The sequence below is a fragment of the Scyliorhinus canicula genome, chromosome 22, assembly GCF_902713615.1.
Source record: "Scyliorhinus canicula chromosome 22, sScyCan1.1, whole genome shotgun sequence".
NCBI lineage: Eukaryota > Metazoa > Chordata > Chondrichthyes > Carcharhiniformes > Scyliorhinidae > Scyliorhinus > Scyliorhinus canicula.
The window spans coordinates 3,362,149-3,374,381 of NC_052167.1; the positions used below are offsets into that span (position 1 = coordinate 3,362,149).

At 46.0% G+C, this 12,233-nt stretch overlaps 1 protein-coding gene across 3 annotated transcripts in view; it reads left to right on the plus strand.

Moving 5' to 3' along the window:
- Nucleotides 1-11,711, plus strand: part of ascc1 (activating signal cointegrator 1 complex subunit 1) — a 68,139-nt gene extending 56,428 nt beyond the window's left edge. For all 3 annotated transcript variants that reach the window (XM_038783263.1, XM_038783262.1, XM_038783264.1), the window contains one exon: nucleotides 11,254-11,711. In XM_038783263.1, the coding sequence (XP_038639191.1) occupies nucleotides 11,254-11,370 (117 nt within the window). In that variant the 3' untranslated portion in view covers nucleotides 11,371-11,711. The remainder of the gene's footprint in view (nucleotides 1-11,253) is intronic.
- Nucleotides 11,712-12,233: the final 522 nt, after the last annotated feature.

Consider the following 12,233-nt stretch of genomic DNA (forward strand, 5'->3'; position numbering starts at 1 on the left):
GCGGCCGCGGACTGAGTCCACAGCCACCAGCCGAGGTTCCTGACCGGCAATACGTGGTTAGAACCACGCCATCGGGAATGCGGCCAGTTTTGCCCGGAGAATCGCTGGGGGGGGGCCTCTGTCAATGGCCCCCCCAGCCATGCCGCGTGGGAGCGGCACCGGCTACGATTCCCGCGTAAAGATCAATTCTCCATCCCAGCGATTTTGGCGCAGGGCTGCAGAGAATCCCGCCCTACGTTAAAGCTCCCGGTATTTTTCACTCGATTTTAAAAGTTGACTCTTGACGATAGATTTGAGATACAACAGAAAATGATATTCTGCGAAATCAACCTGTCAATCACTTATTCTATTTTTAGAGATTAATATTTGGGTTCTGCGATGTTTTAAAAGGCAAAAATTAAATTCCTTGCGCAGTTTTGCAGTGATGCTATATCCATTGTCGGCATCCTTCCATCTGAGGATGGACCTGCGATAAAATCAAATTCGGTGAGAGTTGCATCATAAATGGTGCACTTGCGCAGATGTCAGACGAGACCAATCCACGAGACGCAGGCTGTTCCACGAGTACTGCAAGTGTGAGGGTAATCCAGCCTCATAGGTTGTTGGTATTGGTGTCTGTTGCCAAGCTGCTGTCGCTGCTACTCATGGTGGTGACGCAAGCCCGTCCACAGGTAATGACCCCATTTCCCTCTGTCGTCAGCTAGTGTCTTCCAGGTCTGAAAATCGATGTTTAGGGACTTCAGGTCACAGTTTTTAAAAAAAATTTTTTTTTTTTTTTATAAATTTAGAGTACCCAATTATTTTTTCCAATTAAGGGGCAATTTAACATGGCCAATCCACCTACTCTGCACATCTTTGGGTTGTGGGGGCGAAACCCACGCAGACACGGGGAGAATGTGCAAACTCCACACGGACAGTGACCCAGAGCCGGGATCGAACCTGGGACCTCAGCGCCATGAGGCGGTTGTGCTAACCACTAGGCCACCGTGCTGCCCTTTCAGGTCACAGTTAAGAGTATCCTTGAAGCAGAGTTTTGAGCAGCCTACTTGTCTTATGGCTCTGGCTACCTTGCCAAATGAAATAGTTGGGTTCGCTTCAATCCCCCAGCCTGCAAACATCCCCAAGCCGGTGAAGTTGCCTCTGGTTAATGGGGTCCAATATTCTTGGGGGATTTGCTTTTGAGAACACAGTGAGGCTACAAGTATTCTTTAAAACATTCGACCTGTGGACGACACGGTGGCGCAAGGACACACTGCAGCTTCTCAACGCTGAGGTCCCGATCGCAGGCTCGGGTCACTGTCCGTGTGGAGTTTGCACGTTCACCCTCTGGTTTGCATGGGTCTCACCCCCCCACCCCCACACACACACACAGACATACGCACACACACACACACACACAGACATACACACACACACACACACACACACAAACCAAAGATGTGCAGGGTAGGTGGATTGGCCATGTGAAATTGCCCCTTAAGTGGGAAAGAAATTGTATTGGATACTTTAATTACATTTTTGTTTTAAATGACCTTAATACAGATGTGCATTAGGCTATTATATGCAGTGGGTGATACAACCTTGTTTATGAATCCTGGTGAGGGTAAGAAAGCTAGAAATTTCTCTCGGGAATTGTACAGCGAGCAGCTGCAAAACCAGGTAATGAGTATTGAAAAATGACAAGCTCTCCTGGGTAATATCCATGTTATCTATCCCCTTGGGTATATCTATTGGATTTGAAGGAAAGCTGTTGCACTCCTGTCTTAATACTCCGTAAAAGGCATTTTCTCCGTAGAAGGCATATAGGAAGCGAGTTGGGATTTAAGGCTTCAGATGTTGTTTACGCAGTGTGCAAGATTAGTTTATGATATCCAATTTATCACTGATTATCCCTGTATTTTATAGCGATGTATATGTTAGCCATTTTACATCTGTACACGCTTTTGTCTGCACAACTTGACTTCATCATATTTATGACACAGTTTTTCGTGTCAACGTTTTCAGCATTCTGAATTTCTCTGTCTCCATTATCGGCTGGCTGCTTTCCCCAGTCTTGCATTTATTTTATTTTTTTGCAGTTTACTGCAATGCCTTATTAAATCAGTGAAAAGTCACGAATTTTGGCAACCCGTGGAAAACCAACTGTGATAATCTTCACCTCTCACTCTCCCTCCGAGACGATTGCGTCAATCAAGATGGTACCACAAGCTAATCAAACGCTTGCCGCTGACTAACCCAACTGAGGCGATTTGTCCATCAGCGAAGTTTTGTACTAGGACGTATCGGGCCCTGTATCTAAGGAAGGATGTGCTGGCCTTGGAAAGGGTCCAGAGGAGGTTCCCTGGAATGATCCCTGGAATGAAGAACTTGTCGTATGAGGAACGGTTGAGGGGGGATCTTATTGAAACTTACAGGATTCTGCGAGGCCTGGATAGAGTGGACGTGGAGAGGATGCTTCCACTTGTAGGAAAAACTAGAATCAGAGGGCACCATCTCAGACTAAAGGGACGCTCTTTTAAAACAGAGATGAGGAGGAATTTCTTCAGCCAGAGGGTGGTGAATCTGTGGAACTCTGTGCCGCAGAAGGCTGTGGAGGCCAAATCACTGACTGTCTTTAAGACAGAGATAGATAGGTTCTCGATTAATAAGGGAATCAGGGGTTATGGGGAGATTGCAAGAGAATGGGGATGAGAAAATATCAGCCATGATTGAATGGCGGAGCAGACTCGATGGGCCGAGTGGCCTAATTCTACTCCTATGTCTTTATGGTCTTATCGGCGGTGATTCAGAGGTAGAGTTGTAGCGTGGTTTATAATCTTCATTATTGTCTTCAGGATGTCTTCCAGAGTCCCTCACACTTGTCTCTCTGAGGCAGGCTTGATGATCGCAAGTACTGAAAAGGGACAACTGAATGCCTCGCCTCCTGACTCAAAACCAGGAATCTGATGCTTTCAGTCATGAAGATTTCCTCCATAAACATTTATTTTTTTGGTCTTCCCTTGAGTGTTTTTTCTGTAGACTGAACCATTTTAGTCGTTCTACACAAAATCTTGCACTAGCTGCAAATTGAGAGTCACTTCCAATCTTCATCTTTCTTAGTCACACCATTGGTTCCATCAAGGCACAGTGAGTAAACGACCTTTTGCAAGCCAGTCTTGTGTTGTTCACTTATATTTTTAGATATGCATGGACCTCGTCCTTCACAGTGTTTTGACCTAGAGGCATTTCTGCTCCCCACTGCACTGTTTAATTTTGTCCTTGTCGGGGAAAGTCACGGAACAATGTGTCAGCACTGCTCTGTGTAACACTCTTGATAAGTTCACCATCTGTGAGAGATTTGCCATGCTCCAGAATGCAGCCTGACTTTTTTGGAGCTTGCTGCTAATGGATAACATTGGTTTGCTTTGCTCACTGAATCCAGTGGGCCAGGAACACCATAGCAGGGCTCCTGCGCTAAGTATACTTTTCCTTGCTGCTTAACACATCCACAGTTTTGCGGTTTGTTACCAAAAAAGCATTTCAGGTTCTCGAAGCAATGTAGATGCAATATCATTCTGAACCTGTCTGCTCACATTGCTCGACTGTCTTGCCGCTGCCATCGAGCATTGTCAAAGTTTGGTTCCTTACTTTGTTCGTTGAAAGATGTTGTTTCTTCATGTGTAGGTTTGATCCAAAGAGCGTATTGTTGTTTAAATGACAAATCTCCGGTGATTGAGAATTCTGCAGCAAATAACTTCACCCCTGGTTCCGCAAAGCCTGTCTGCCGCCTACAAGGAGCAAGTCGGGAGTGTGATGGAATACTCTCCACTCACCTGGATGAGTGCAGGTCCAACAACAATCAAGCAGCTCGACACCATCCAGGACAAAGCAGCCTCGTTTGATTGTCACCGCATCCATCACCTTAACCATTCGTTCCCTGCATTGCCGCACACTGTGGCTGCAGCCAGTATCACGTAAAGGTGTATTGCAGCATCTCACCCAGGCTCATTCGACATCACCTTCCAAACCCACGACCTCTACCACCTAGAAGAACAAGAGCAGTAGTTGCATGGGAACACCAGCACTTGCAGGTTTTCCTCCAGGAGCCTCTCTAAGTCGCAAACTGTTTTGACTTGGAACTATATTGCCGGTCCTTCACTGTTCCTGGAACTGTGCCCCCCACCCCCTTCCCCCAATCAGCATTCTGGGTGTACATATACCACATGGACTGCAGCGATACAGCATTCTGGGTGTACATACACCACACGGACTGCAGCGATACAGCATTCTGGATGTACATATACCACATGGACTGCAGGGGTACAGCATTCTGGGTGTACATACACCACATGGGCTGCAGCGATACAGCATTCTGAGTGAACATAGCACACGATGCTGCAGGGGTACAGCATTCTGGGTGTACATACACCACACGGACTGCAGCGATACAGCATTCTGGGTGTACATACACCACATGGGCTGCAGCGGTACAGAATTCTGGGTGTACATACACCACACGGACTGCAGCGATACAGCATTCTGGGTGTACATACACCACATGGGCTGCAGGGGTACAGCATTCTGGGTGTACATACACCACATTGGCTACAGCGATACAGCATTCTGGGTGTACATACACCACATTGGCTACAGCGATACAGCATTCTGGGCGTACATACACCACATTGGCTACAGCGATACAGCATTCTGGGTGTACATACACCACACGGACTGCAGCGATACAGCATTCTGGGTATACATATACCACATGGGCTGCAGCGATACAGCATTCTGGGTGTACATACACCACATGGGTTACAGCGATACAGCATTCTGGGTGTACATACAGACACGGACTGCAGCGATACAGCATTCTGGGTGGACATACACACGCGGATTGCAACGGTACTAGAAGGCTGCTCACCGCCACCTTCTGAAAGGCATTGAAGAACGGACAATAAATGTTCCTGCAAACAACGCCCACATCGCATGAAAGAACAAAACAACAAAACTGCTCACTCTCATTCAACTTCGAAGAATCAATAGTGTTATATCATGAAATGCGCAATGTATCACCTTGTGGCGAGGTGATTAGCCATAAAGTTGAGTTAATGTTAAATGGCATATTGTGGGGGCAATTAGCTTCTTACTGATGTTTACGTAAGATGCTACTTGTCTTTCACATGCTCTGTACTTGATTGCTCGTAACTTTATGATTGACGTTTGAGGCAACCGGTTTATAAGTGTTACACTTTGCGACGTGAGAGATGACCCCGTGACACCAGACTTTACCGAGAGATAAACACATTTTATTTTGCATGACACACATTCGCCATTGTGGTATGAGGCCAGCAGGAGAGTTGAAGAGTTTCACATCTAATGAGTATTCCATCAAATAGATTGCTGACATTGAAAAAAGAAGTGGATCTGTTCAAGCAGCATGATAGGCAAAACGGCACAATTGCTTCACATCTCCAGGGTCCCAGATTCAATTCCCGGCTGGGTCGCTGTCTGTGCGGAGTCTGCACGTTCTCCCCGTGTGTGCGTGGGTTTCCTCCGGGTGCTCCGGTTTCCTCCCACAGTCCAAAGATGTGCAGGTTAGGTGGATTGGCCAGGCTAAATTGCCCTTAGTGTCCAAAATTGTCCTTCGTGTTGGGTCGGGTTACTGGGTTATGGGGATAGGGTGGAGGTGTGGACTTGGGTAGGGTGCTCTTTCAAAGAGCCGGTGCAGACTCGATGGGCCGAATGGCCTCCTTCTGCACTATAAATTCTATGACTCTCTAAGCAGCGTGAGAAAGGCCTGGCGATGAGGCTCCCTCTGGTGTGATATTTGCTATATCCCCCATGGGTGGCCGAACACTGACTACACCGGGCCTGGAGCAATCAGCTTTGGATTTGCTCAGGCACCACAGAACTTGAGGCAGACAGTGTTGTTGAGTTTAAATGGTCCTCAGCTGGAATAGCAAATGAAGCAAAAGAGTTAATTTCTGCTTCTCTGGTAGGTGAATCATATTAACCAGTATTTGTTGCTTTTTTAAAAAAAAATGTACCCTCTGTCAATCCCATTAAACAAGCGGGGGAAAAAGTGCAGAATTATACTGAGATATTTACGTTATAGTACTCTGGTCAAGAAATGTGATTAGAAAGAAACGGGTTCACAGAAAATGTAAACACTGACGGATATTTCAAGGCAACACGGTGGCGCAGTGGTTAGCACTGCTGCCTCATGGCGCCGAGGTCCCAGGTACGATTCCGGCTCTGGGACACTGTCCGCATGGAGTTTGCACATTCTCCCCGTGTTTGCATGGATTTCACCCCAACAACCCAAAGATGTGCAGGGTAGGTGGATTGGCCACGCTAAATTGTCCCTTAATTGGAAAAAATTAATTGGGTACTCTAAAATTCATTTTAAAAAAACAGAAATTTATTTCATAAACTAAAGGCTTGTTCGATCCAGCCAGCCCTCCCTTTGTTCCAGTTATTCCTGCTCCCTTCCCACTTTACCGCCTCATTCTCCAGGAATTGTCTCTTGAGATTCCTCCCTTCATAGTTTAGGCCGAAGATCTTAGGTGAGCAAGTTCCACCTGAACAATAGTAGTCTTAAACTCCTCATTTTAACAGGTGTCTCTTGGTGTTTGACCTCCTCCGCACCAGGAACAATTCAATCATGCGTACGCTTTCTGTTCCAGAGAAACCTCTTCTCATAACTTAAGTTCCTGCTGGTGTCGAATGCCTGTCATGTTTGCCAACAAGATAGCCTCTGTACTCCCTAAAAGTAATTAATTTAGTGGAGTGCTTTGATCTGGTGGCGAGATGTACAAGTAGCATTTTATTAATGTTCTCTGGACTAGAATTTCAAATGCCCACTTCACTGAGCTTGTATGACCATGGAGAGTGTGAGGGATATTCGGTGAATGTTGAACTTGTGTGGGATGCCCATGTGCACAGAATGGTTTTGTTTTCGATGTGCTTCATTGCTGGTAGTGAGCTACTTTGGTAAGAAAGAGCTGCCCAGGTAATGTCAATCTCTTTTAATTCTGAGACTTTATTGAACATTTTGTCAAATCCTTTTCGCTATAGCTGGCAGCTTTCACAATGTTGACTGTTACACCTCACCCACATTGTAAGATGTTCAGTTTTCCTGTGGTAATACTAGGCCATGGTTCGAGATGTTCATTGTAACATTACAAATGGGTTGTTATGATGTCAGATTCTTGGCTCTGAACAATGTGTGATACACTGAATGTGAACTGTATCTTGTAACCAGCTAACCTGGTTCAGCTGACTGCTCTACAATGGATGGACTAAACGCAGACTGGGTGACCGTTTTGCAGAACACCTTCTGTCCGTCCGCAAGCAGGATCCAGACCTTCCTGTCGCTGCCATTTCAACTCACCGTCCTGCTCTCAGGTCCACATGACTGTCCTTGTCCTGCTGCAACGTTCCAGTGAAGCCCAGCGCAAACTAGAGGAACAGCACCTCATCTTCCGATTAGGCACATGACTGCCTTCCGGATAACGTCAGACTGTGAACTCTTTCTTTCACCTCCACCGCATTTCTATTTCTACCAATTTATTTTTATTTCTTCCATCCATCTGTTTACCCCTCACCACCCTCTCCCCTCCCCCCCCGCCCACCCCACTTGGACCGTCTGTTCCCTGTTCCAGGTTATCCTTTGACACACTGCTTACCTTCGTTCTGCCATTAATACATTCTGACCTATAAATTTAGAGTACCCAATTGATTTTTTTTGTCCCCAATTAAGGAACAATTTAGTATGGCCAATCCACGTAACCTACACATCTTTGGGTTGTGGGGGCGAAACCCACGCAGACACGGGGAGAATGTGTAAACTCCACACAGGCAGTGACCTAGGGCCGGGATCAAGCCTGGGACCTCAGCGCCGTAAGGCAGCAGTGCTTTTTTTTTTATAAATTTAGATTACCCAATTATTTTTTCCAATTAAGGGGCAATTTAGCGTGGCCAATCCACCTACTCTGCACATTTTTGGGATGTGGGGGCGAAACCCACGCAGACACAGGGAGAATGTGCAAACTCCACACGGACAGTGACCCAGAGCCGGGATCGAACCTGGGACCTCAGCGCCGTGAGGCGGTTGTCCTGACCACTAGGCCACCGTGCTGCCCTTTCTTTCTGACCTCTTTTTTTCCTTTTTATAAATTTAGGGTACCCAATTATTTTTTCCAATTAAGGGGCAATTTAGCATGGCCAATCCACCTACCCTGCACATCTTTGGGTTGTGGGGGTGAAACCCACGCAAACACGGGAAGAATGTGCAAACTCCACACGGACAGTGACCCAGGGCCGGGATTCGAACCCGGGTCCTCAGCGCCGTAGGCAGCAATGCTAACCACTGTGCCACCGTGCTGCCCTTTCTTTCTGACCTCTTAATGTGCCAGTATCAATGCCCTTCTTAACCTTGACTACCACCATTTACTTTCCTTTTGTCTTTTTGTCCATACATCTTTGTCAATCTCTCCCCAGCCTCCACCTATTGCTGGATCTCTATCCAGCCGGACGGCTCCACCACCCCCCGCACCCCACCCCCCCACAACAGTACAAATCTCACCTTACTCCAGTCCTCTTTAGCTTGGATGAAGAGTCATCCAGAGTTGAAATGTTAGCTCCGTTTTCTCGCCACAGATACTGTCAGACCCGCTGAGAATTTCCAGCAATTTTTTGTTCTTATTTCTGATTCAGACCTTAGCTGGTTCACGTCAGAGTTCTCGGACCTTCCCTAAAGACTGCACTTAAGATAAGAGAAAAATTCTCACTAAAAATAATTTGTTTTTCATGAAATCCCCAAGGAAAATCTACTTTGTTTCTAATTAAATAAGAGAAGCTAAAATAATTTATGTTAAAACGTAAGTGATTGTGACTTTTATTGCAAACCCCTCACATTCAGCATTTCTTGTTCCATGTGTTTTGCGGAATTCCTGTTAATTCAGAAGAGTAAAGATTAATGCACCAAATTCTAACATTTTACGTGTAAGATTATAAGAGTGATGTGTATGAGTAGAAGATTCCAGTTTTGCAGAGCACGGGTCAAACCTCCAGTCACAATAGTTGGAGTGCAACTGAGTGAGGTTCTGGAGTTTCGGGGAGTAATTGTTGAAGTTGTGATTTTCATGTTAAGGGAGCCGCTGAAAATATTGACATTTTCTTGCGGTTCCGCCTGACCCTTCTTCCAAAGGAAGAAACAGCTTCCAAGAGAATACTGTGCTGTCTTGGCAAAAAATCAATGTTATTAGCAAATAGCAAGAGAAATGACACTCTCTTGTAAATCAAGAAATTCATGCTCAATACACAACTCTGCTGTATGAGTGTGTCAGACATCAGAACAATATCATACCAAGGACTATCATACGTCCACATAAACTAGGAGCAGAAGTAGGTCACCCACCCCTTTGAACCAGCTCCGCCATTCAACTTCACATTCCTATCCACCCCGAAAGCTTTTAGCCTCTTGCTGATCAAGAATCTGCCTCGCTCTGTCTTAAAATATTCACAGTAGGAAGTCTTACAACACCAAGTTAAAGTCCAACAGGTTTGTTTCGAATCACTAGCTTTCGGAGCACTGCTCCTTCCTCAGGTGAATGAAGAGGTAGGTTCCAGAAACATATGTTGGACAAAGTCAAAGATGCAAGATGATGCTTTGAATGCGAGTATTTGCAGGTAATTAAGTCTTTACAGATCTAGAGAGAGGGGTAATCCCAGGTTAAAGAGGTGTGAATTGTCTCAAACCAGGACAGTTGGTAGGATTTTGCAAGCCCAGGCCAGATGGTGGGGGATGGATGTAATGCGACATGAATCCCAGGTCCCGGTTGAGGCCATACTCATGTGTGCGGAACCTGGCTATAAGTTTCTGTTCAGCGATTCTGCGTTGTCGCGTGTCCTGAAGGCCACTTTGGAGAACGCTTACCCGGAGATCAGAGGCTGAATGCCCTTGACTGCTGAAGTGCTCCCCGACTGGAAGGGAACATTCCTGCCTGGCGATTGTCGCGCGATGTCCATTCACCAGTTGGCGCAGCGTTTGCACAGTCTCGCCAATGTACCACGCTTCAGGACATTTTGGGATATTTACAATATTCAAACATTCTGTTTCCACTGCCTTTTGAGGAAGAGAGCTCCAGAGACTCCCCACCCTCGGAGAAAACATTTCTCCCACAAGAGGAAGCATGCTCTCCACATCCACCCTGTAAATACCCCTCAGGATCTTGTATGTTGCAATCAAGTCACCTCTTACTCTTCTAAACTCCTGATACAGGCCTAACCTGTCCAACCTTTCCTCATTAGACAACCCTCCCAATCAAGGTTTTAGTTTAGTAAACCATCTCTATCCTATGGAATTATGTTTGGAACCCCAAGGGTTAAAGAAACAGTCACAATATCTGCTGTGCAAACTATATGAATTTTTATTTATTCAGCAGTTTAAGGATTATAAAAAGAAATTGTATTTATGTCATGTATTTCACAAACTCGGGGCACCCCAGAATGCTTTAAGTGTAGGAAATGCAGCAACCAATTTGTGCCTAGCAAGCTCTCACAAGATGCAATGCCCTAATGACCACATCATCATCTGTTTTTGTAATGTTGATTGAGGAATAAAAATTGGTCAGGGATCTGGGTTAACTGTCCCTGGGATCTTTTATGTCCAACTTTAGTTTATGTCTTATTTGAAAAAATGACACCCCCAGGTGTGCAGCACTCCCTCTGTACTATACCAGAGTGTCATGCACCCTGGATTCATGCATGGGGTGTGGGCATCGCTGCTTGGGTCAACGCTGGCTGGGTCAGCATTTGTTGCCCATCCCGGAGTGCATTTAAGAGTCTGGAGTCACACGTAGGCCAGACCAGGTAAGGATGGCAGATTGCCTTCCCTAAAGGACATTAGTGGATCAGACCGGTTTTTATGACAATCAGCAATAGTTTCAAGATCATCATTAGACTTTTAATTCCAGATTTGTATTGAATTCAAATGTCACCATCTGCCCAGGTGGGATTCCAACCCAGTTCCCCAGAGCATTACCCTGGGTCTCTGGATTACTAATCCAGTGATAATACCGCTTTGCCACTGCTAATCTCTTGAGTGTTGATCACAAAAATAGTTGCACCAGAGTTCCTGTTCAGCTGGGGCTATGCCCCCACTCTCCGCACTGTGTTGTACAAATTTAACAGTAGTTTCCAGTGCACCCAAAAGAAAAATGACCCTCCTGTAGAATAAAATATTAATACTTTGCTTTCCATTTGCAGAAATGTGAAAATTACCGCTTTGGCGAGGTGGAGCTGAACACCGTACACATCTCCCAAAGGTTCTCCACCGACAGTTCTGGCTTCTACTCTTCATCTGGCGCCATTAACTTTTCGTAGAGTGCGGTAATGTTGGATCAACGGGTCTGCAGGATAACGCTTACCTCAACCCCTCCCCCTTCCCCCCCAAAAAAATCACGGAAAGGTGCAAAGACGGTTGGACAAACTGGTTAACTGCTGGCATTCCCAGGTTCTCAACAGGGATCCATTTCCCTCATTTCTCCTGGAGTAAAGGAGCTGGATTGAGGTGACCTGACAAGAACATCCAGCTGGGGTAGCGATGGCGATGCACCAAAGACTCCAAGAGAAGACCTGTGTTTTTTTTTACATCGGAAACACTTGTATTTCTTCAAACCCCATTCCGATCTTTCACAGTAAAATATTTGCAGTGATATGTTGAACGTTTCTTATCTCGGAGTGAGTTGCTGATGTTGAGAATGGCTCGATCGAATCCAGTACTCCCAGTATAGCATGGCCAAATGTAAAGCTCCCCGTCCTTTGTTTTCCTGAGCAGCGCCCCTCAGAAGAATACCCCTGAGTCCACCAGTCTGACATTTCTTTCCACTGCCCGTCCCCCCCCCTCCTTTCTGAGTCAGTTTGCCATTTTACTTTTGATTTCGGCCGGGTTGAGACTGGCTGCACATATATTTTATGTATGATCCTCGGGGACCAACAGACGAGGAGACCAGGCTAGATTTGGAACCAAATTCCAAAGGCCAGTGTGCTAGCCCGATGCTCCACCCAGTCAGTCCCTTGATTGCTGTGAACCGCCCGTTGAACAATCGCAGCAATAATTTTGTTGAAGGCAGGTTGTTATAAGTTAACAGCGGAGCCTGGCAGATGCGGTTATCGTGTAGCAAATAAATCATCGCAGACAAGCAAAAGTCGACTGTAATTCCCTGCAGAATAGAGTCTGTTTTGGG